At 35.9% G+C, this 26,635-nt stretch overlaps 2 protein-coding genes across 2 annotated transcripts in view; both read right to left on the bottom strand.

Moving 5' to 3' along the window:
* LOC127658756 (integrin alpha-V-like) overlaps positions 1–8,571 on the bottom strand; it is a 40,567-nt gene extending 31,996 nt beyond the window's left edge. The window contains exons 1-3 of the mRNA XM_052148242.1: positions 8,106–8,571; positions 5,928–6,064; positions 677–768 (exon numbers count right to left, since the gene is read on the bottom strand). Coding sequence (XP_052004202.1) covers positions 677–768; positions 5,928–6,064; positions 8,106–8,266 — 390 coding nt within the window. The 5' untranslated portion in view covers positions 8,267–8,571. The remainder of the gene's footprint in view (positions 1–676; positions 769–5,927; positions 6,065–8,105) is intronic.
* A 4,134-nt stretch (positions 8,572–12,705) lies between these two features.
* On the bottom strand, positions 12,706–25,803 carry LOC127658961 (zinc finger CCCH domain-containing protein 15). Its single transcript, XM_052148546.1, has 10 exons — positions 25,629–25,803; positions 25,154–25,255; positions 24,953–25,061; positions 20,319–20,471; positions 19,352–19,443; positions 17,786–17,971; positions 17,502–17,648; positions 17,150–17,272; positions 16,208–16,340; positions 12,706–13,758 (listed from the first exon to the last, which is right to left on the bottom strand). The coding sequence occupies exons 1-10, from the start codon at positions 25,701–25,703 to the stop codon at positions 13,574–13,576; spliced, it is 1,305 nt and encodes a 434-aa protein (XP_052004506.1). The 5' UTR covers positions 25,704–25,803; the 3' UTR covers positions 12,706–13,573.
* Positions 25,804–26,635: the final 832 nt, after the last annotated feature.

Here is a 26,635-nt window from a genome sequence, read left to right as displayed (position 1 = left end):
TTACTCACCCACACGATATCCCAAGTGTGTAAGACTTTTTCATCACCAGAACACATTTGAAGAAAAATAGAAAATATTTTATCTCAGTAGGTCCTTAAAATGCAATTGAAGGTTTGTCTCCAAAAATCACAGACAACATCATCTATACGACTCCAGCTGTTAAATGAATGTCTTCTAAAGTGACACGATCACTTTTGGTGTGACAAAGACAAATATTTAAGTTAATAAAAGTTAACTAAATCATGCTTCTGTTCTGCAGCAGTATGCGTGTGACGTACTCGCATTGCCACATTTATTTGCTTTTCCTGAATATCTCAACCGAGTGAAGAACATGAGATTACATCTGTATCATGGCAACGGAATATGAGAGAGACCACTTGGACTCCAACCACTTGTGAATGCCTAACGGAAGCGATGGTTTATAGTTAAGAAGTACTTAAATATTAATCTTTTTTTGCACCAAAAGAGATTCACTTGCATTTATTTTTCTTCAAATAATTACTGGTGACGAAAGAAAGTCATAAATACCTTGAGGAGCGAGCAAATAATGAAATAATTTTCATTTTTGGGTGTACATTTCTTTAGCTACTGGTCCAACATAGCAAGTAGAAAAAAAAAATGTTTATTGTTGAGCCTTGTACAATTTTATTTTAGAGTAAACTTATAAATGACTGACCAGTATATGGTCCCCAGAGGAACGCACTGTAGCCCCAAACCATTGATTGGACTTAAACTCCATTGGTTGTCCTTTGGAATTTTTCCTGTCATCTGTGATGGGGAAGACAGAGGAAAGGGGGAAGGAAAGAAAAAATAAATGAAGGGAGGAGGGACAGAAATATAACTTCAAAGGCAGTTAATTAGATTCATAAGACTGCCATCGAGCCCTTTGTAGTGGACAACTCTGCTCTTCCTATCACTTCAATCTCATCCACTGCCATGTTCCTCTAATTCCAGATGATTTCAAAAGGATGACGTGACAGAAGCATCAGTTCATAAATGAAACACTTTAATGCAAATATGAAGTTGAGTTCTCTCTCTCTCTAACCTCCTGGAGTTCAATCCATGGTCACGACCACTGACAGCTGAATCTATTCATGACATGTTCAATATCGCACACTACCATTCTTGCTTTTCAGTTCAGCTGATAGCAAGCACAGCTAAATTATATAGACATTAATGACACAGGTTATGAGGCAAGGCATGTAAATTAAAATCTTATTCGACATAGTGACATGGAAGCTCTGGACTGTTCATCCTTCTGTGACGTGACAGCTTAACTGACTATGAAGTGCACCAATGTAGAGAGAATTTGTATACATTTTAATTAAATCATTCTACAGTTCTATAATATTTGCACTTTGACAGATATTTAAATGTGGATATTTTTTTAATTCACATTTTGAATAATAATAAAAAAATGTCCATCTATAGTTCTGTAACTTTTTTTACTCATGTCATTTCAACAACCTGGTCTCATAGACTGAACGTTACTATACATTTTTGCAAACTACGTGCTGCTCTCTACGTTTCACTGCAGTTTCCTGGAGAAATTAACACTAGAGGTGCTACAACAACTGTGAATCATTTGATTTTACAAAAACACATTTTTCATTCTATTACTGACCCCCCGCTATGTTATGATATCAAAAACTTTTACTTTAACGCATGATTTGAAAAACAAAACATTTTAACACTTGTACAGACTCACCTACATATACACACTTATTCCTATGTCTTTAGTTTACTTGGTAGCTCATCTTATGGACTTTAGGATCGATGGCCGCAGTTTGAGTCCAGCCAAAGACACACTAAAGTGAAAGTGGCATAGAAGCGATACAAAATGACATGTTTGCTTCAGTTAATGCATTTTCTTTTTTCTATTCCGAATTTGCATTTTAAAACTCTATCAGGGTTAGGTGTTGGTTAAGGGCAAGGATGTCTGTTTTATTAAACTCTCATTTATCTTTTCGGACAAATGAGATAAATTAGTTTTGTGTGAGGAACAGACTGAAACTGTATTCTTTATTCACTGATAATCTTCTCCTTTACCTCTGATATCAAATCAAATACAGCACTCAAAAATAGTCAAATATCACTGATTATTGCATGTATCATGGCCATACCCATACTCCATTACTTTGAATCGTTAGAACACTTGGAATATAGTGCACAAGTATGGAGTACTTTGATGGTGATTTTTTAGTTTGACTACATGGCATGGAAAAGACCTGCGTGAAGAAGATTCTTCAAAATTCTCTTTCGGAGTTCTCCACAAAACAGCAAATGGGTTTGAAACAACATGAGGTTAAGTAGCCTAAATGATGAGAGAATTTTCTTTTTTGGGTAAACTATTACTTAAAATATTTTTAAGAATATGTTGAGGATGAGTTTTCAGAGCAGTGTGTGAAGTCTACATGTTCACACTCACAGAGCTGTTAGCTGATCTGTTTAGGGCTTTACACTTCATCCACGCACACACATTTTGTCAAACAGATCTTTAGTCCCTCCCTGCAGCCTTAGTTCATCTTAGCCACAGTCTCAGCCTCAGTAAGCGTCCGCTGTTCATCTGTCTGTATTACTGAGCTGGGAATTTCCCAATGTTTGCCGTGGTCAACACAGTTATCCAACTGGTCAACAACACCCAGGCTTTACTAGAATTAAGTACTTAATTATTGCCAAACAACACATAAGGGAGGCTGGCGGTTCAGATGCCCAATGGAAACAGTTGTGTAACCATGCTGGTTCCACATGAATGGTTTCCATCTCGTATTTTGCCATTTTGCTGTAATCTAGACTGAGCTTGCTCCTCAGATTAAGCGGGTCAGCCAGAACAGAGAACACTATTGTAAAGCCACATATTTAACAATAAAAACATGTCAGGACAATGATATGCATGAGTAAACACAGTACTAAACAGAATAATTTTTAAATGTCTTTCATGCAATAGTAACTGCTAAATAAACAACTATAAAAAGACAACTGAAATCTAAAGTATCTTGAAGGTCATTGGAAGATACAGTGGCGCCAACAAGCATTTGGACACTTAAAGGAGTAGTTCACCCAAAAGTGAAAGTTCTATAAATATTAACTAACCGTCATGTTGTTCCAAACACCTTTGCCTTTATTATATTTATTTTATTATTACATGGAACACAAAAGATGTTTTGCAAAAGGTTGGTTGTTGTTTTTCATCCAATGAAAGTTGATGGTGATTTTCTGGTAGAACAGCCATAGTCTATAAGATGTGTGCGCTATATTCAAAGTATTCTGTCATTTGATAGCTTTGTTTAATCAGCATATGTAAATTTGTGTGCAAGTAATCGTCTAATCAAGTAATCTTTCTGCACCAGCTTGTGGACTACAAAAAACACTACTGGAAAATAGCCAAATTATTTTTATTTGCGCATTTGATGAGGATCTGCTTTTAAATTGGTAAGAAAATGCAAAGTAGTACCAGAAACTCAAAAGCTTTTATGACCAATATTTCTGTGTGTGAATGTGAATGTGGCAGGGTGGAGGGCCAGGTCGTGATTATACACACCCAGTCCCTTATCAGGCTAATTAAGCCTCCGAGAGGGATAAGGGCCGATTGCGGGCAGTGGTGCGGGAGAGAGAGATCGTTTACGCACATGTACGTGTGTGTTTGTCTTTTGTTTCAGTTTTATATTAAACTATTATTTATATTATCAAGCCGGTTCTTGCCTCCTCCTGTCCATTGAACTACGTTACAGTGTATTTTTCTGAATAAAAACATGTGAAATTAAAAATATTTGATAGCTTTATGTAGACTCAAAGTTTATATATGTGCATTACTCTTTTAATTTTACTAAATCTTTTGTTATTCCTCCAGTTTTAATTGGCCTAATGTCTGTGGCTCAGGTGGTAGAGCAGGTCGGCCACTAATCGGAGGGTTGGTGGTTCAATTCCCGGCCCACACGATTCCACATGCTGAAATGTCCTTGGGCAAGACACTGAACCCAAAGTTGCTATCAATGGCAGGATAGCGCCTTGCATGGCAGCTCTACTGTCATTGGTGTGTGAGTGAGTGTGTGAATGAGTCACAGTGTAAAGCGCTTTGAAAAGGTTAAAAAAGCGCTATATAAGTGCAGACCATTTACCATTCAATTTTTACTAGCCATACTGTTCATTTAATTTTCTTTTTTTTTTTTCTCTCAAAAATAAAAGCATTGAAGTGAACCCTATTTGGAAACCATTCTTGGTATGTTTGCAAGTACACCAAGATATTAATTTCATGCATTTACGTGTCATGCTTGTTATTTTTAACTTGAAAAGGAATATTCTGGGTTCATACAAGTTAAGCTTAACAGAATTTGTAGCATTATATTGAATACCAAAAAGATTTATTTTGAATTGTCCCTCCTTTTCTTTAAAAAAAAAGCTAAACTCTAGGTTACAGAAAGGCACTTACAATGGAAGTGAATGGGGCCAATTTTTGAATTTGAAAATACTCACTTTTTCAAAAGTATAGCCATACGTTTTTTGTGGGTTAGAGTAGTCGACTAAACAATTACTTTAAAATTCCCATCCCTAATTCACTTAAAATCTTCCAACTTGCCCTGATGTAATCAGTCACATGACCAACAGCCTTTGGCATAATTGATGTCAGTTATGAAACTGGCACAACACGTCTTCGTGCAACATATTTGAATACACGCAACAGTGAATGAGATTTGAGAGCTGTGGCGAAGGGAAATATTATCAGTGAATAACAGCTTGAATTGTGATCCGTTCCTCAAACACAGTTACAGACTGTCAACTATCCACTTTCCTTATGTTGAAAACAGTGGTTCAAACGTTCTTCAAAATATGCGATTTTGTGCTCATCTAAAAACGCAGACTTTATAGGGTCTAGAACCGCCTCTGGTAAAAAGTCATTTAAAAAAAAATGGCAAACTGAAGATAGTTCTGAGAAAAGATCTAGTTTAATTTGTTTGCAAATGCCACTTGGTTAGATATATTGTGAAATTTTATGATGCAATGACCTAAAATGAAATTTTAGCCAAAATCTTATTTAAGTGTCAATATACTAATTGGGGCCAGTGCATGGTTATATTACACATAATTTTTTAAGGGTGAAAATGACACAGAGGAGTAGTTTGTGAGAACTCTTAAGCACACCGAAATGAAGACCTTTTTTAATTTAGCCTGGTACTGCTCTTGTAACATTCCAGCTTGTAGGGAAAATCAGGTCAGGCCAGCCTAAAAGCACCACTGAATGCCAATGAGATATGGCACAAGCTGGCACATATATTCGCCTCATAGAAATTGAAGACTAAACAAAATCCTGTTACAGTTAAGATTGCTTATGCTTTCAGAAGCGTTCATTATGAAGGTGTAGTAGTGTGATAGAGATACTTTCAATACAACAATACAGCATTTAGCTCTTTTAATTAAAAAGAGTTTATTCAAACACTTCTTGAACTGCATACATTCTGTGGCCAATTCTTTAATAAATATAGCCTGCTATTACTAAACAAACAATCAAAAACAAAAATCCCCTATGTACATTTGCAGACCAGTTAGCAGGCCAGGACTACATTTTATGAAGTGTGAAGGAACCCCCTTGTCTGTCCACTCTTTTAAAACAAGTGTCATTGTAGGTCATTGCCAAGCATGTGAATTCAAAACAACACTCTGTGACAACAATTGCACTAGATGAGCTTCACACAATTCCAGGCTCCCTCCTCTGTTATGTTTCTTCCATCTATTGAAAATATGTAGAGCAAAGCGGGCACATGACCTAATAAATCTTTATAAGCCACAGGCATTTCAGAAGGTCCCATAACAACCCTGATTCCTCTTCCACTAGCATGTAATGTGAATTTATACACTTAAAAAGCTTTAAATAACAGCAAGGCGGAGAAGCAATTACACTATAATGGCTGAAAACCCACTGCTATGCTTACCAGAGCTGTCAAACTCAATCTGTGTGCATGTGCCGCTTTTTTGCCAAGGACAGCTGAAGACAGCACCCCTCTCTGTGACTGCTGAGGGAGTCTGATCTGAAGTGTTGGCTCTGGGGGCACCCACCAGTATGTTTAATCTGTAATCAGAGGGTAGAAAATAAATTAAAAGGATGACACTTTATTTTACAGTGTCTGTTACACATATTAAGCTATATGTTCCAAAAATTAACTACTGTAGTAATAGAGAGAAACCATGTGTATTTACATGCAAAATAGTTTAACTGGAATTTAGCTGTTCATTTATGTTACTTTGAACTTATATAAGGAAATGCACAGTAACACAGACACTGTGCAAAAATAACTAAAAGTAAAATAAACTTGTGCAGCCTGTCCTTAAAGGAGCTGTTCAAACAGTCTCCAAAACTGCAATACAGGGGAAACGGTATTTACACTTTAAAAAACATCATTACAAGACTGTAACTGAATTAGATCTTCAAAAAGCCTTAATGTGTGAAACAAATTTCCCATCTTACAACAGAATGATTGTCTTTCCAACATAGTTACATCATTATTCTTCTAGAGCAGTGTGTCTTAATGGATGTGGGTCCATTTAAATTTTTCAACGGCCTAAGAGAAATGTTGGGCCGCCGAGGCAAATTTAATGGTATTCATCTAAGATTTTGCACTTTGATAAATATGCTTCTTATCTGAAAATGTGATGCCATTGAAAGCAAACATGAACAATTCACACAAGTGATGCGCTCTGCTCTATGTATGTCTGAAGTGTGCACGCGTCAACCAGGCTTCCCTCGATATCGTGCCGCAGACCACAAAACTGATGCAACACGTTAGAATTCTAGAGAGAATTTTCTAGTATAAAGATGAAATCAAACCTCTCAAACAGCTAGACAGCCCTGCCTCTGTAAACAACACTAACTAGGAAAAGACACAAAACTGTGCATCTGCCAAAATATAGGTTTTTCAAATTACACATCACAATGTATCATGATTTTACAATAGTAACAGTACTTGTTGTATTTTGACAAAAATTTGAGTAAGGAATAATTGACGACGGACCGTTGAATTGTGCTAATGGGACGGTTACACCTCTGGTGTGCATTATTTTTAAACAATTTAACGGTCTGTCATCAATTATTCCACTTAAACCACAGTTACCACACCTTAAAACATTGTTCAGGGTTTTATCTCAAGACATTTTCTGGTTTTCGTCCCTAAAATGCTATTATGAGAGGAACTATTTCTTTAGCCACAGATTCAGTGTCTTGCTTTGATATAGTCCGAGCCATCGTTGTTAGCTCGAAATCGTCACTTTAGAACTAGCAGCTGAAGATTGCGTGGCTTGCACTGCTTTACTGGAGCGCTTATTGGAGTAACAAGTAGTGGGTTTGTGTGTGTGTGTGTGTGTGCAAGCGAGTTTGTATTTGAGGGATTGAAAGAGAGAAACTGAGAGAGATCGATTAATTAATTAAAATTAATTTTATTTTATGACAAATGTGGCAGTTGTAGTTGGAGTTTCTAAATGTGTTTAGGCTAAAATGTTTTATTTATCTATAAAGACTAACTACACTGACCTAACCAAAGTAACGAGGAGCCATCCATGGTCTTTCCTGTGGTTCTGTGGCATTACACTGTAAAGATAAGGCCAAGTAACAGGAGAACGTTGTCCTCCTGTGTAATATAATATCTGTTTCAATGACGTTTGATATTAGAAAATAAATTGTATAATAAATAAATAGGTTCATCAACTTTTAAAAGGGATCAGGAAAACTTCCTATATATCTTTTGTTGTCGACATCAGCAAAAAAATAAAAAATAAATAAGTAATTATGGTGTATATATATATATATATATATATAGTCACTTGATAAATGTCCTTTTCTTTGAAAAAAAAAAAATAAATAAATTATTAAAGAAAATTACTGTGTTGGGTTGCCAATTGATGTCCAATGTAAAATCTAGGTCCAGAAGCAAAACCAGTTCCACTGGACCACAGAACCACTGCTCTAGAGCATATGAACTGTCAATCGATATGTCTCAAAAAGTATTGTTTGTAGGAGTTTGTACAGTTTCTAACCATTAGCATGATTCTATGATGTCTAAAATGCGTGTCTGTCTAGGTAGGCAGCTAACTAGAATTTGGGATACAACTTTACTCACTGTTTGTTGTCAGGGTTGAAGAAAGCCACAGAAAATCCAAAATAACTTCCTGGAGGTCCAGAGAAAACGGAGGGTTTGCTAATGTCCAGATTAAATGAAACTCCATGCTTGAAGTAGATAATAGCCACTAGCGCCCAGCAGGAAAAGAGATGTTCGCCCATGTTTTGTATCTCTGAGGTCTGTCGAGTTTCAGAGTAGACGGAGCTCGCGCCTGTGTTTGTGGGTGGATGTCTAGTTCAGCAGCAGCACAAAAGATTCGCACAGATGCCACACTCCATAATATACACAAAATAAGTTTAAATCACCGCAAACACTAGCACGATAACAATTCCAAGGAATGTCTCCTACATTATTGCAATACAGCCCATCCGTTTCTAATTATCCTGTAAAATAAAAGCAACCCTATAAAGTAGGACATAGAACTGATGCAGTCCAACTCGGATGAAGCAACAGCGGGATGTCCCACTCTACAGGAAGTGAAAATAAACCAAGCGACTGAAACGTCACGGTTACGTCATGCGAGATTTCCGCAGCGGAGCGTTTATCGGTGAGCGTGCATGACTTAAATGGGCATGTGTGAGCTGGTAATGGCTCGCGGCTGAATATTTTTAAATGCCGCAAAATGTTTTTATCCCAGGGAAGAGGAATTCATTTTATGACCTTGAGCATGTCATATGCTTTGTAGTGAAACAGCACCACCCTGTGTTTAAAAAGACAAAATATTCAAAGACAGCACTTTAAGGAATATTCCGGGTTCAGCACAAGTTAAGATAAATCGACAGCATTTGTGGCATAATGTTGATTTGCACAAAAACGAATTTCGACTCGTCCCTACTTTTCTTTAAAAAAAAGTAAGTTAAAGTGAGGCACTTACAATTGAATGAGGTCAATTTTTGGAGGCGTTAAAGGCAGAAATGTGAAGCTTATCATTTTTATAAAAACACTGTTAAAACTGTATTATTTGAACTTTAACGTTGTTTAAATTGTCATTTTTACAGTCATTTTAGGGTTTGTTGACATTACATCATAATGGCAACACAGTTGTTAAATTGACTAACTTTACACAAAGTTAGTAAGTGATTTTCTCACACTAAAATCACGTTTACAGGCATATTGTTTATGTTTTGTGGCTATACTTTTGAAATAGTGAGTATTTTAACATTCAGAAATTGGCCTCCATTCACTTCCATTGTAAATGCCTCACTGGAACCCAGATTTTTGCTTCTTCTTTTTTTTTAAAAAGAAAAGGAGGGGCAAGTCAAAATAAATGTGTGTGGTCATCAATAGTATGCCACAAATGCTGTCACAAATGCTTAAATAGTTTTGAACCCGGAATATTAAAACCAGCTGTCGCCTTTTTATCAGTACAAGTCCTTGAACCAGACTTTATCAACAAGGTCAAGATAGCTGTGGCAAATCACTATTCAGAATCTGAGAGTATTTTATTCATATCTGTCAGTGACTCACGCAGTGATGAAGAATGTCTACAAAAATGCACTGTGTAAATCCCCCTGAGTCCCTCATTGAGAGGTAACAGACTCATCACAAAGGGTGATTTTTATGTTTGGCTGGTCTCAGTTAAGTTTTAACCCTAAACACAAAGTAACCACTCAATAAATTAGATGGGAAAACATTATTATTGTAACTGGTTTGAAAAGCTTGCATTTCTTGTGGAAATGAAAGGCACCAGTGGCACATTGGAACAGACGGCATTCTCGGGAACAAAGTCACTTTTGTTTTAGAGCATGTGGTCAAAGGGGCTTTTGGGACCATGTGACATTGAGTGGTGGAATAATAATGTTTGCCTGGTGATCATCTAACTAACATACTAAGTACTACAGTATACTTCTAAAGGGTGTTCTTCACTTTGAACCATTTTTGTCATATTCAAATAAAATATTCAACCTTTTTCAAAGATAAAAGTACAGTCCAGTGGTTAAATCCATATCTTCAGATCAGATGTGATATGACAGGTGTGGTTGAGAAACAGATTAATATTTAAGTCCTTTTTTACTATAAATTCTCCTCCCTACTCAGTAGGTGGTGATATGCACAAAGAACGTGAATGGCCAAAAACAAACAATAAATTAGAGTGTGAAATTGAAGATTGAATTTTAAAAAGCACTTAAATATTGATCTGTTTCTCACCCACACCTATCATCTTGTACTATCAATACATTGATTGAACCACTGGGTGGATTACTGTTAAGCTGCCTTTGTGATTTTTGAACTTCAAAATTTTGGTCACCATTCACTTGCATTCTGTGGACCTACAGAGCTGAGATTTTCTTCTAAAAATCTTTGTGTTCTGCAGAAGAAAGGAAGTCATACACATCTGGAATGGCAAGAGGGTGAGTAAAAGTGAGTATTTTCATTTTTGGGTGAACTATTCCTTCATTTCTGTCAATCTTTACTTGATTCAGATTCACACTGTTATTGAAATACAGGAAAACAATTGCCCTTTTAACGTTTTACTTCATAAAGGGAAGTTAATATGAAATACGATTTTATCCAATCTGAGAGTATTTTACTCATATCTGTCAGTGACTCACGCAGTGATGAAGAATGTCTACAAAAATGCACTGTGTAAATCCCCCTGAGTCCCTCATTGAGAGGTAACAGACTCATCACAAAGGGTGATTTTTATGTTTGGCTGGTCTCAGTTAAGTTTTAACCCTAAACACAAAGTAACCACTCAATAAATTAGATGGGAAAACATTATTATTGTAACTGGTTTGAAAAGCTTGCATTTCTTGTGGAAATGAAAGGCACCAGTGGCACATTGGAAAAGACGGCACCCTTCTTTTGTGGGAATTGTTATGATATAATCTGGAGGTTTTCTTTGAATGCTTTGTCAGCCTTCTGGCCACTGACAACATAGGATACAGGATTCAAAATGTGTAGACACTGTTCTTGTTCCAAGCCAAAAGTGGAGTGTTATTCCTTTAGTAAACAACTCTGAATACACCCTGCTAGATCTTTCAAAATTGACAGATGCGGTAAGAATTAATTATATGAGAAACAGATGGGCATTAATATCTAACCTAAGATAACCACATGAGTTTGGACATTGTATACATTTAGAAGTTTTATTTTAGGCTTATAGATCTTAAGGGTTTTAGAGCCCCAATGGGTTTGAGAGCTAATTTGATTTATTTTAGGAAATACATAAAAATCCATAAATCAAATTATTCCATGATTAACCAATAGAAAACGAACCACAACATTGTACAACTTGAAGGGTCAGCAAATGTTCTGTATAGTGTCTTTTTTGCTTTTTATTTTTTACAACTAGTACACTTCATGTACACTGTTAAAATAAATAATGGTATCACTTTATATTAAGGTTCCATACATTAACATTAGTTAATGCATGAGGTATCATGAACAAACCATTAACAATATATTGTGTACAGTATTTATTAATTTTAGTTAATAAAAATACTATTGTTCATTAATTCGTGTTAGTTCAGTGTTTTAACCAATGTTAAATACAACTTTTGCTTTTAAAAATGTATTAGTATATGTTGTGACTTACATTAACCAAGATTAATAAAGGCTAAAAATGTATTGTTCATTGTTATTTCATGTTAACAAATGCAACCTTATTGTAAAGTGTTATCGAAATAACTTTTAAAAGGAGGCAAATGTGACGTTAGTACATGTCTGTAGCATGTCTGCAATGCATAGGGGCACGCCAGCGGCTCATTTGCGGTGTAATGACAGTTCGTATGTGAATTTCTCGTGTGGAGGACCCAGGTTCGATTCCACCATTTTGTCCCATTTCCTTTCCTGTTTCCTGCCTCCATTTTTTATATTTCCTTTAATACTATATAAAATAAAAATTAAGGTTAATTTCTTGCAGTGATTTAGTTACTCTAACTCTATTTGCCTCTGCCTAACAAAAACATATTTTTTCCAGTCATGGCTGGGATTTTTTTTATAGAAACTCACTCTTGGACAATCACCTATCCACATTTAATAAAACCCACCTAAACAAAAGATTCACTCTTAACTCAGACCTCAATATGGCTTGAGTAGAGCATTACTAGAAAAATTGATATACACAATGGAAATTTCCATGACTTTTCCAGGAAAACGCTATTGTAAAGTTGCCTGATCCCTGATGTTCCAAGACACTGGGAATTTTGTTCAATATATACAGTCATTCCATTCAAAATAAGGCCCCATCTATTCATATGAAGGAGTAGAGGGGAGAGGTGCTTTCTCCTTCAGATCAAAGGAAATGCCGGTCCTCTGACCATTTCTCTGTAAGTCAGGCATCTCTCAACAGCCCAACTTAAGCAAGTAGTGGATTGGTGCCACGTTAAGAATCGTTATGGTCCGTTGCTATTGCTAAACATCTGTTAAAGGTTGTTTGATGATCTGTACATTACTAAAATATTATCTTAGAACAAACTGTCAGCTTTGACGTGCCAATGCACCAAAATTAGTTACAGCCAAAACGTTTTAATAGTTCCCTTTAAATTGGGATGCAAGGCAAACATTTTATTTTTTTTTACTACTAAACAGCACTTTAAGTCTTAAATGACCCACACTCTATTCTAAAGGTTAATTAGGCATCAACTCAAAATCAGTATCTGATATTCTTTTATTTACAATTTTTTGTGGCGTTTGTGAGAAGGCAGTTTAAAACATTTAAATACTAAAGGAAAGACACATTACTAGTACATCTTTCAAGCTCATAAATGGCTCTCTGAAACATCCCTAAAGCACTCAAAAACATCAAATCTTACTAGCAATGATGTCTTTTCCCATATTTCCTTCTGTAAGGCCAGATGCCACATCTGCATCCAATAGATTTCACATTCGACACCTCAATCTCATCAACTGATTATTGAACACTTGAAAATCAGCGTCACACTTATTCGCCATTTACATTCTGATCCTGATACAGGCATGCATTTGGTTACATTTTAAAAACTGAAATGATTCCACAGAACGAATCCTTTGTATTCATTAAAGCAACATTTCATATCACCAGAAAAGGGGAACCCAATACTAAAGAGTGCTTGAAGAGGGAAATTCTAACTTTTGCCTTATTTCAGTAGCATGATCGTACGAAGATGATCATTAAATTAAGTCTTATTACAAGAGAATGCAGAAGTATCAAAATCAATAGCCTAATCAATATTATGTTCCTGCAGTTGAACCACATGGATCTAAATGGAAGACCCTCTGACTGTGCTTTATTGGGGTAGAAAGCAATTAAAAAAAAAAAAAACGGTAAAAGGGAAAATTTAAATAATCAAATTCGAGAAAGAACACGAGACATATGTACTCCATTCTCTCTTGTAGCTTCCTGGGACACATCGAGTGATAAGGGCGCATATCGCAGACAGAGCTGTTGTTTCTGACATGGCAATTTTGGTAGCAGTTATTTGTGAAAATATTGTCATTCACTTCAAGCCATGTGTAGTTCATGAATGATGGAATGGTCCCAGTCTTTACTCATCTAGGTCCAGTGTGTTAAGTTCCTCCTCCAGTTCGTCTAGGTCCTCCCCCGTGAAAAGGTTTTCATCCACTGGCACTGCCTCCGACTCCTCCTCGTTGGCCCCATCCTCCAGTGTTTCATCCTGGCTGTGTTCTCCATTCTCCATAGAGCCGCCTGAGGCCTCGCTCAATTTATTGTCTATAGGAAGAACAGAACCACAAAAGAGATCCCTGGGACATCAGCAAATTACAAAGAATGCCATTTACAGAAGATATGACACCTAATCAACCATCTACAGACACATTGGAAAAGGTCGCCACTGGCTAGGCTAGTAAGTTTTTGCTTTTACTCACCAGACTTTTGATGACATGAAAGTGTAATGCAACTGAAAACTGAAATAAAAGCAATCCGAGAAGCGAGCATCTTCACATATCGTCGCTGTCTGATGAGAAGCATGTATCTCCAAAAATATATATATATTTTTTTCAAGAGCAAGGAAAAACGTTTATCTAAATCCAATATAACAGCTCATTGATATGTAAACAAAGCACTTAATTGTTGTTACATTCTCCTCAAGAAAACCGGCATCTCCGAAAGCAAATATTTATGGTTGAATGAGTACAACGCACAAAAGAGCCCTTCTAGCAATGGAACCTACAAGCTTGGCATAAAATAGCATAATGTGGCAGTCCTATAGATATTCTATGGTGGTATACTGGCGATGAGACAAGACTGTTTTTTTTTCTTTTAAATTTATGGATGCCTATGGAGGACGTTAATTTCCTTCAATGCGCTGAATAAACTAAACCGCTCATCACTTAATGAATTGAGCCCATCCTCTATTCTTTAACATGTTTACTCCTGAAGACAACTACTCTTTTTATAATGTCTGGATTAATGCCCGAATAATATAACACAAGGTATTGTGAAACAAATACACAATAATAGTGGACAAAAAGAATAAAATCTATTTTACAGTATAAAATATGACGAGTAGCCTAATATTTTAAATAATATATTAGAAAACACTGGTTCACTATCTTTTCTTTATTGACATTATTGCAATACTTTTATAATAGTATCCTTAAGAACAATTGCTATATATGCCAATAGGTCTAATAATTGAAGCTGCAATTGGGGAATGTGCAGGGAGGAGATCCAGTCCTTTTTTTTTTTTTTAGAAGGCAAAATTGTGTAGTTTTGAGTATCTGTTTAAAAAAAAATTATCTTAATGAATAAATAAAAATATAATAAAACACTTTTTTAATAAAATCAACAATAGTAGCAGCAGCAAAAACATTGTCATTTCATTGAGGGCCGGCCCTTGACCTTGTATTGTTGACAGAATTTGGCCCTTGGTGAAAACTAACTTTGCACTAAACAATCAATTTGGAATAAACCATGTGTGAAGTTTAAATTACTATGATAACGTTTATGTTTTATAAGAGAAGACACAGACAATTTTGCAACAGTTAGGTATCGGTTATGGCTCTTCCCATTCATTTGTATGGTATCCACAAACAGCGACTTTTGTAACACGCTAGTTGATCATTACACTCTCTTTCAGTAAAAACGGGGAGGTTGTTATCTCGGTATAGATCATCTCTGGCACACATTTAAGAGAGAGTAGTTGCAAGGTTGTTTTTCCCTCATCGTGCAATGATTAGAAATTATGTTTCTTTTTATCTTTTTGATTGCCAAATTACTGTAAATAAAGGATTTTAAGAGACATGATCTTGTCTTTGGACTTTTACTTGCATAATGAGTGTGAAGTGCTTGTACAAATATTTTACACATTCTCATAATTAAATCTGCAAGCTCTTGAGTTTTGCAACACTTACCTTCTAACAGACATCTGTAACTGGTCTCTACCCATGCTTTAAAACGGACATGAAAACAGTCCATGGAAAAGTTTAAGCAAAATCAGAGTTGACATCGTTAAATGCAATGTAAATGTAATTATGGCATGTCATGGCTCAACTAAAGCGATGGAGACAGTATGACTACGACACCTCCGGAACTCGAGCAGCTGCAGCTAAATAAGGTCAATTTCCTTCAGAGTGGGCATTTACAAGACAAAACACGCTGTAAAAGAAAAGGCTGAGTCAGCTTCCTAATGGACAGCTACTTATTCAGTAAATTGATGGCAGTGCATAAGTTCTGCTTCGCCAATACAAAACTCTGGCGAGTAAAATCTGAATATGTTCTAGCCAGTGGCTAAGACAACATATTTTAGTCTCATTGCGCAAAATTTAGTCGCATAAGCCAGTGACTTGCAATGTAGGGGGGTGCTATTCATGAATTATTACATTAGTTCAGGAAGAACGAGGTAAGATAGGTTGGTACAAAGCTAAAGCACTCTAAAATATCCCTAGAGAGGGCAAAAGATAAAGTGAAATGTTACATTTACACTTATTTTTTTCAAGAGCAGTTATACCACACTTTCTACACAGATTTTTACTTGATCTTACAACATTTTCACTGGCCTCACAACAAAAATATATTTATATATGCATATCTTAAGGAATATATTTTAGGTGTGTCAGAATTTGTTAAATGAAAAAACTTAATTGTGAAAATATAAAAAAATAAATTGCATTTAAAAGAATTCTGCATGAATGATGGAAGATACTGAAAAGCCTTTTACCATCAGTGTCATTTGTGGGAGGAGCTCTGACAGTGAACCGGTCAGCTGCTGCCACTGTTATACCTGCGTGGTCCACTTCTTTAGGGATAAATCTAGAAATATCAATATCCTGAATGTCCTCTCCATCCTCCACCTGCAGATGCAATCATATTAATGAGGCTGAAAGACTAAGGGGAGGGTATATCAAGACAAATCAAGAGCCTGCCAACCTAATGTCAAGGTTACATGGCAACCTTGACATTAAAGGAATATTCCAGGTTCAATAAAAGTTAAGCTCAACCAACAGCATTTGTGGCATAATTTTGATTTCCACAAATGTATTTTCACTTGCCCCTTTTCTTTAAATAAAAGCAAAAATCTTGGTTCCAGTGAGGCACTTAAAATGAAAGTCAATTTTTGACTGTTATAGCCACAAGACATAAACAATATTCATGTAAACATCATTTTAGTGTGATAAAATTACCTACCTTTTCTGTGTTATGTTATAATCAATTTGACAACTTTGTTGCTATGACGATGTATTGTCAGCAAACCTTAAAATGACTAAAAATGTAATCATCTTTACAGCTCAAACAAAACATGAGTTTTAACAGAAAAATTAAGTGCTTTTATAAAATTGTAAGCTTTACATTTCTGTTCAAACCCTTCACAATTTGGCCACATTCACTTTAACACAGATTTTAGCTTTTTTTAAAGAAAAGGAGAGACAAGATTTTTGTGGTAATCAATATTATGCCACAAATGCTTTAAATTAAGCTTAACTTGTTTTGAACCCGGAATATTCCTTTAATAATGAAAATAAGATGACTAAGAATAAGATGTTATTTTCATTTAAAAGGCTGAAGTAAAATTAGTTCTTTCGTTTAGTCTGTAAGCTAATGGGGTGATGTATTCACACCAACCACTTAACTATTCTGGGTAAAAAGCAGGAGATATTCATACCTGATTATAAAGTTCATTGTAATCTTCATCATCATCATCTGTAGCATATTTAGAATCATCAGCCTCCTCATCATCATCATTAACAAGCTCGGGTCGGAACTCGAACACTTCTCTACCACTGACCTACAAGGCAATCCATGAAACAGATGTGTGCCATTTAAAGCTAAAGACAACGTGTAGAACAACATGAAAGAGTCTTTACAGTAAAAACAGCTAGCCCTGATCCCAAAGCTTTACTGCCACTCATTGGTAAAATCATGACATCACTGTCAAAATACCCATTTAATTCAGTTGAACTGTACTGCTGTTAATGCAAACAAAGGTCATTACAAGTGACATCATATTTACTCACCCCAAATGCCCTGCCAGCTTTGAAGTCGGCTTTCTTTCTCTCCATGTCCTGCTCGGCTTTAGCCAGTTTCTCTTGCCTTTTCCTTTTCTTCCAAGCCAAGAATGTTTCCAGAGTAATTCGAGTGACGTTTGGTCCAAGGGCAGATCGCTAGAATGACAGGTGATCTTTACAAAACTTCAGAAAATTGCTAACAGATGAAATTGATGGCACCGTTTCAAGACTCATTCATTTCTCAAATACAGGCTGCTCTGAGAGACACTCTTGTCTCTTTGCTCGTCTCTCACCTCAGTCTCTATTAAATCCTCCAGCAAGATCTCAACCTCATTCTTTTCTTCCTTCTTCTTGTCCTTTTTCAGAACAAAGCCCACAGGAAGAGCGTGGCGGTACATGCAGTTGTCACCTCCCCCAGGACAAACCCAAAACCAGCCGTATTTGTTGTTTTCAATGGCGTCAAGGAAATATCTGCACACCTTAAAAACAAATGCACAATATTTGTTAATTGTTTTTTTCGAGGGGAGCAAAAAAATCATAACCATAAAAATTGCATTGGTAATTAACAATAAGGTTCCACCATTACTTAACATGAACAATACTTTTACAGCATTTATTAATCTAAGTTAATGTTAATTTCAACATATACTAATACATTTATAAAATCAAAAGTTGTTTGTTAACATTAATGCACTATGAACTAACAACGTGAACAACGATTTATTTTAATAGAAATTAAACAAGATGAATTACTGCTGTAAACAATATATTGTTCACTGATCATGATACTGAATGCATTAACTAATGTTAACAAATGGAACCTTATTGTGAAATGTTACCATTGCATTAATGTTAAAGTCAAGATAGAAATACTGATGATCTTAATCATGATTTATTTTAATATTTAGTGACGGACAGTGAGGTGTGATTTAGGGCTGGGCGATATGTAAAAACTATTTTATCGATAATCACCTTAAAAAATATTGCAATATATGAATATATCGTCACCTCAACTACCGAGGGTCGGTGAATATTTTTGCTTTAAAAAATGTTATTAATTTATTGAAACAAAAAAAAAAATGTTTCTAAATTCAAATTGCACGTTAAACTAAACAAAAAAGGCAATTAAAATAAAGTGATACATTTTTTTTATATTTAACCATATATTAACCTCCCCAAATCCAAACATTTACTATCTCCAACAGCACCATTTGCCATCACGCCCGTATCAGTCAGTGACAACAAGTGGAAAATTACTAATAGCCCACAAATTAAGAACTAAAGACAATTCTAAATGTAAAGATAATTATAATAATAAAATAATTATAATAATAAAACCTAATAAATACCCAAAATAATGCAGCCAAATGTGTGTTCTTATCGAATTTGTGTATTGCGTTTTGGTAGTACATTTAATGCCGCCTATAGAAAATTAAACAGAACTCAATTTCAAGTTCAAGATGAATGCGTCTTAATTTATCCACTTTTGTCTTTGTTTCTTAAATACAAAGATTATTATTACTGAACCTGCAGAATTAAGTTCACAACGCATGTTAACCACGAACTTACAAAATGACCCCTGCATGAAATACATTTGGACAGAAGCTTGTGAACTGGATTCAGCCTCGTCGCATTTGGCCGTACGGTGCTTGTTTTACACCCCAGCCATTGTTTAATATATTTGTTAAATTCCCAGATCCATGGTTTTGCCATTTCCAGATGTTGTCGATCATCGTCTGTCAATTTAGTGTCACAATCGGCATTGGGATCTTTGTAAGATATTGTCAATATCCAATAACATCGTCCTATCGCCAAGACCTGGTGTAATGTCTGAAATTATCAATCGCGCCAGAACCTACAATTTGTGTCTTTGCCTTCTTCTTTTCATCCTCTCCGTGTTTCTTGTTCACAACTTCCTCAAGTTTCTTTTCATCCCAATTGTCCATGGTGTCTGCAATTTCAAAATCAAAATGTAAGTTAAAAACAGAATTACATAATACAATGATTCAAATAGTGTAATTCTACAGATATGGAGTTTTTTAATGGCCGATGTTGATATCCCACACAATTTAATATAGTAAATAACATATATAATATTGTAAAAAAAAAAAAATATTATTTAGCACTATATTTACTTATAATTTCAAACAAAACTTAATACTAAAACTAAAAATAAGATTGTGTGCTTCAGATTTCTGTTAAGTCATCCAATTTTAGCTATTTATTTGCAAATATATCCAGCAAACAGTTTACGTGGCCTGGATCGCCTGCTTGGATTGTCCTGAACGGACAGTCATGCTGCATCCATAAATTAGAGGAACTGAGTTTTGATCCTGGCTGATAGATGCTTCAGATGAAGATATGAGCGCTTGACAGGAAGAAAGTGGTGGATTCTAGTGAGGTTCATGAATAACTTCTGTTTAATCGAGATATCTGCCTATTAGCAGACGGTAAATGACAGAAGTATGAAAATTGCCTTTTTATCATTAGACAATTTGTTTTTAAAGTTACAGGGAACTGTTGAGGAGAGAGAATGAAACAGGCGAGCACTTCAACATCATGAGCTCAAAAGCATCTGCTGCGGTTCTGATATGTGGACCATTTAAATGACAGTGTTGCACACCGGTCTATTATTGTAGTAACAAGATGGCACATAACAAACTTAGATTTGTTGTTTACATGTCTCAGAAGACTCCTTCACGTGCAAGCAGGCGATTCTCAGCACTTTAAAGAAAAAAAACAGCCAAACTGGAAAATTCTGAATATCGGCCGATTTATTGGCCTCGACCACTAGATTACAATATTAAAACGTAATATTGAACTCACCTTTCTCCAGGTCTTCATCTCTGCCATCCACATACAAACTTCTCTTCTCACACTTTCTCTCCAAGCTGAGGTCATGGGAGAACTTACACTTATCACCTTTGGTGCACTGGCCTTGCTTGAAGAAAGCACACAGCACTGACTTGGGATCCACACCTAAAAAGCAAAAAAGGAAACATCAAATCATCACAAAAGGTAGAACGGTGTAGTTCAGAAATCAAACAATACATACTGATGAGTAATAATTATTCCAAAGAGGGACAAAACTTGAAAAATTATTTGATTTAAAAAATATTCAATAAAGGAAAAGTTGACCCAAAAATGAAAATTCTCTCATTATTTTCTCACATTTATGCCATCCATGATGTGTATGACTTTCTTTCTTCTGCAGAACACAAATGAAGATTATTAGAAGAATATTTCAGTTCTGTACATCCATGCAATACAAGTGAATGGTGGCCAGAACTTTGAAGCTCCAAAACATAAATAAAGGCAGAATAAAAGTAACCGATTTGAGTGCAGCAGTTAAACAAATGTCTTCCGAAGCGATATGATGTGGGTGAGCAACAGGTCAATTGAATGTTTTTTTACTATAAATCTCCACTTTCACATTCTTTTGTGTTTTGGCACATTCTTCATGCATAAAGCCACCTACTGGTTGGTGCTGGTCAGAGGTGGACGTTTATAGTAAAAAAGGACTTAAATATTGATCTGTTTGTCAGCCACACCTAGCATATTGCTTCTGAAGATATGGATTTTACCACTAGAGTCTTGTAGATTACTTTTTTTACAGCCTTCTTTTTTGGAGCTTCAAATTTCTGGTCAACATTCACTTGCATTGTATTGGACCTACAAAGATATTCTTCTAAAGATCTTCATTTGTTTTATCCAGAAGAAAGTCATGTACACATGCGATGGCATGAGGGTGAGTTAATGGTGAGAATTTTTTTTTTGTGTGAACTTTTTCTTTATCACACATCTGCATAACTCTAACCAAGACAAAAGTAATTGACATTTGACACATGGGTGTAGACAAAATTATCCTCAGATGGCATACCAATGGACAGTTAATATACTGTCTGATGCTTATTGTACACAAAAAAGGCAAGGGTTGGCAAAACAATTAAATCACCAGTTCCAATCTGAATGGCTGGTCTTATACATCTCCCAGGATTCAGGCTGCACAGCGTTTGTTTTATAAGCTCACTTGGAAGACGGTCTGCATATTCCATTTATATACAGATTTGTTTGCAAAGTTATGCCCGTGAAATAGTCTGTAGTCTTTACTTTTGGAAGAACAGAAATCTTTCGGCGTTTCTATGTGTTCTGTTTTCTGTCCAACATTCACAGAACCAACAACACCATTGTTTGAACGAGCAACTGGTACACTGGTTTATTCTTGTGATATCATATATTTCAGATTTTTATGTTCTTAAAGGAATACTTCAATACAATAGGGTTCAATACAAGTTTAGCTCAATTGACAGCATGTAGCATAAGATTGATTGCCACAAAAAATTATTTAGACTCATCCCACCTTTTCTTTAAAAAAATCTGGGTTACAGTGAGGCACTTACAATGGAAGTAAATTAGGGCTGAAATGATTAACTGACGTTATCAACAATAAAAAGTTGTCGACAAAAATTAATTGTCGAACAGTCGCTTTGATCTCGTTTAACGTAACATGAGATCACATTAAACTGTAATGACGATGCGAGAGCTGCTCTGCAGTTAAAACACAGCCCACAGTCTAGTTGCACTCTAAACTTTCCAAACAGCTTCAGATGATGTAGATCACAAAGTATGAGGGAATTATACAAAAATACAAAATAAGTAAATAAAAGAAGCACTCTCATTGTGGAATAAGTGGAGCTGGAGCTCTTTAAAGGAAACACCCAGCGTTACATCTTTAATGCATTATAGATTTATTAAAGTTCAAATAATATGGAAGCAGATCATGTAAATAACTTCAAATTCCGAAGACGGCATTTCTCTGTGCGGTCAGCACTATGAGTTGCGCTAATGTCCCAATCTGAGGGGGAGAAATTGACACTCGCACCTCAAGCATGCAGGCTTAAATTCAGCTAGATTATAATGTGATGGCTCGTGATTTATTGAATCATAAAATACGTCACTGTGCATTATCTATCATGAAGAAAATTGCCAATACGCAGCTTTATGAACAGAAAGGTGAGAGAGGTAGTCTTCACCCCAAAAACATGTTTTTTTATTTGTTTTGGCTTGTTTTCCAATATACATATCTAAAACTCTTTTAAAACAACATACATTTTCTTTAGCAGCTACACTAAGGAAGAAAAAATTGTTATCTGAGAAATGTTGAATAAAATATTAAAAATACAAATATTTTTAAATATCTAATAATCCTTAAAAAAAGATGCATTCATATGAGAAGCAGATTATAAGATATTTAGACTTTCTTTTAGAGAATAGATCTTGAATAGAAGTACATTTTGTCTTTACTGCACTCGCAGAAGTATAACAAAGTGAAAAAAACACGTACATACAAAATACACTTACTGTACACTCACCTAAAGGATTATTAGGAACACCATACTAATACTGTGTTTGACCCCCTTTCGCCTTCAGAACTGCCTTAATTCTACGTGGCATTGATTCAACAAGGTGCTGAAAGCATTCTTTAGAAATGTTGGCCCATATTGACAGGATAGCATCTTGCAGTTGATGGAGATTTGTGGGATGCACATCCAGGGCACCAAACTCCCGTTCCACCACATCCCAAAGATGCTCTATTGGGTTGAGATCTGGTGACTCTGGGGGCCATTTTAGTACAGTGAACTCATTGTCATGTTCAAGAAACCAATTTGAAATGATTCGAGCTTTGTGACATGGTGCATTATCCTGCTGGAAGTAGCCATCAGAGGATGGGTACATGGTGGCCATAAAGGGATGGACATGGTCAGAAACAATGCTCAGGTAGGCCGTGGCATTTAAACGATGCCCAATTGGCACTAAGGGGCCTAAAGTGTGCCAAGAAAACATCCCCCACACCATTACACCACCACCACCAGCCTGCACAGTGGTAACAAGGCCTGATGGATCCATGTTCTCATTCTGTTTACGCCAAATTCTGACTCTACCATCTGAATGTCTCAACAGAAATCGAGACTCATCAGACCAGGCAACATTTTTCCAGTCTTCAACTGTCCAATTTTGGTGAGCTCTTGCAAATTGTAGCCTCTTTTTCCTATTTGTAGTGGAAATGAGTGGTACCCGGTGGGGTCTTCTGCTGTTGTAGCCCATCCGCCTCAAGGTTGTGCGTGTTGTGGCTTCACAAATGCTTTGCTGCATACCTCGGTTGTAACGAGTGGTTATTTCAGGCAAAGTTGCTCTTCAATCAGCTTGAATCAGTCGGCCCATTCTCCTCTGACCTCTAGCATTAACAAGGCATTTTCAGCCCACAGGACTGCCGCATACTGGATGTTTTTCCCTTTTCACACCATTCTCTGTAAACCCTAGAAATGGTTGTGCGTGAAAATCCCAGTAACTGAGCAGATTGTGAAATACTCAGACCGGCCCGTCTGGCACCAACAACCATGCCATGCTCCAAATTGCTTAAATCACCTTTCTTTCCCATTCTGACATTCAGTTTGGAGTTCAGGAGATTGTCTTGAAGCAACTGCCATGTGATTGGTTGATTAGATAATTGCATTAATGAGAAATTGAACAGGTGTTCCTTATAATCCTTTAGGTGAGTGTATATTTCAGAAACATTCTTTTAAAGCAAGTCTAAATATCTTATATTGCTTCTCAAGTAAATGCATATTTTTTTTAAGGATTTTTAGACCATTTTAAATGGAAAAAAAAAGACAAAACATTTGATAACAATAGGATTTTTTCAGTGAATTAAAGTTAAAATTATTTTTTTCCTTTATTTCAGTGAATGTCATTTAGGAGGTATTTTTAAAAGTTGATTTTGTCCTCTTTAAGTACGTTTAATACAACCGTGGCATAAGCTGAATAATTAAGAGCTTATGCTTAATCGTCGCAATAATCGCAGAATAATCATTCTAATAATCATTAGATTAAACGATTATCAAACTAATTGTTAGCTGCAGGCCTAAAGTAAAAATGGACCAAGAATAGCCACAAGGCATAAACAATATGTGTGTGAACAATTTTAGTGTGATAAAGCTATAGACAAATTTACAACTTCATTGCCAATGACGTAATGTCAACACAAACCCTAAAACAAATGTAAAATGACAAATTAAATTTTACAGCTCAAATAATACACACATTTTAACAGAAGAATTAATTTAAGTGCTTTTTATAAAAATTATAAGCTTCAAATTTCTGCCTTTAAACCCTCCAAAAAGTGTCCCCCATTGACTTCCATTGTAAGTGCCTCACTTTAACCTTGATTTTTTATTTCTTTTTTTCAGGAAAAGGAGAGAGGAGTCAAAATAATTTGTTGTTGTAATCAACATTATGCCACAAATGCTGTTGATTGAGCTTAACTTGTATTGAACCCGGAATATTCCTTTAATGCCACATTAAAGTGGCTGCCAGTTTTATATCTCAGTCAAGCTATCGATTACGAAGAAATAGATTTTTCTCTCTCATTCAGTGCTCAATTTATATACATCATCAGTAACCTTTGCTGACTTTCTGAGCAGCCACCACTGGCTTAAAGAGCTCGTTCAACTCAGACAGCTCCTTCTTCTTGTCATCCTTCTTTTTGTTCTTATCACCTTCGGCCGCAATCTACAGACAAACAAAACACATCACAGAACTCCAGATCACTGGCTTGGGATTTCAGACTTAAGATAAGAACACTGACATCAGTGTAATGTTACCTGCCGTGCATTCTGCTGTCCATACTTGACTTGCTGTGTGACCGTTTTGATGAACTTCTGTTGTTTAGCTCCCTTTTTGTTTTTCAGTCCAAAGGTTTTATCCTGAAGAAAATCATTCAGTGACAATGACACTAATAAGTCCTTTTTATCAAAAAACAATCCAGCAAACAACTGGTGAAACCAACAGGTTACATAATCAGTTGATAAGGCAGAACACAATAATATGTGATCTTGTAAAATAAGGCCAAAATTAATCCTCCGTTAAAAAATGTACACCAATGTGTTTCATAAAAGCCAATCTTCATAAAAGCTGATCATGACAAGTTAATATGACCTATTAAGCCCTGTGATGTTGAAAAACTTCTGTATAATGAAAAAGGTCATCAGATTATTTTGCTGAAATACGTCAGTGAATCAGAGCACAGGGCCCAGAGTTCATCATAGTGCTCGAGTTCCTAAATTAAAAATATCTCACCTCAATGATCTTTTCTTTCTTCTTCTCTTGTGTTTTTTTATTGCCTGTAGCTTGAACTGGCTTTTTCGGAGGCATATCTGTTTTAACAGACCACTATAAATTAAAGTAGTACAGATGCCGTATTTGTAGTAATGAATGTGATCGGCAAGCTAAGGCTAACCGCGCTAGCAGCACAGAAGTGCATTCTGGGAAGTGTAGAGCGCGCATGATGTCAGTGCACGTGTGACACTACAGCGCCATCTAGCGTCTACTGCAGCAAGTGCTTTTTAATGCATTATAGCAATAGTTAAAAAAAAAAATGTTCTCATCATTTACTCTCTGCTCCATTAGTCAATTCCAAGCAAATGAATGGTGATCAAAAAGTTGAGGCTCCAGAAAGCACATAAAGGCAGCGTAAAATTAATCCATAACACTCCAGGGGTTTAATTAATGTCTTCAGAAGTGATATAATGGGTGAGAAACAGATTGATATTGAAGTCCTTTATTACAATAAATCTCCCCCTTTGACCAGCCCCGATCAGTAGGTGCCCATATACACTAAGAATGTGAATCGGCAAAAACCAAAGAAGAATTTAAAAGTGAAAGTGGAAATTTTTTGTAAAAAGGGACTTAAAAACTGATCTGATCTCACCCACACCTATCATATTGCTTCTGAAGACATGGCTTTAATTGCTAAAGTCGTATGGATTACTTTTATGCAGCCTTTATGTGCTTGTCGTACCTTTAAAGTCTTGTTCACCATTCACAATCACTGTTTGTGTTTTGCAAAAGAAAGAAAGTCAAACACATCAGGGATGGCATGAGAGGTGAGTAAATGATGAGATAATTTACATTTTGGGGTGAATTATTCCTTAAAAACAGGGGTCAACACAGCGAATCTGAATCTGAGGCACTGATTAAATCTATTTGTTTCTGATCCATTAAAACTCTAAAACTCTTAAGTAAAAAATGTTATGTAAACTTAGCTTTTAGTATAGTGCTTTGGATATGTGTAAATAAAATTGAGT

The sequence above is a fragment of the Xyrauchen texanus genome, chromosome 18, assembly GCF_025860055.1.
Source record: "Xyrauchen texanus isolate HMW12.3.18 chromosome 18, RBS_HiC_50CHRs, whole genome shotgun sequence".
Taxonomy (NCBI): Eukaryota; Metazoa; Chordata; class Actinopteri; order Cypriniformes; family Catostomidae; genus Xyrauchen; species Xyrauchen texanus.
Note: the sequence above shows the minus strand (reverse complement) of the source record. Positions and strands in the feature narration are given on the sequence as shown.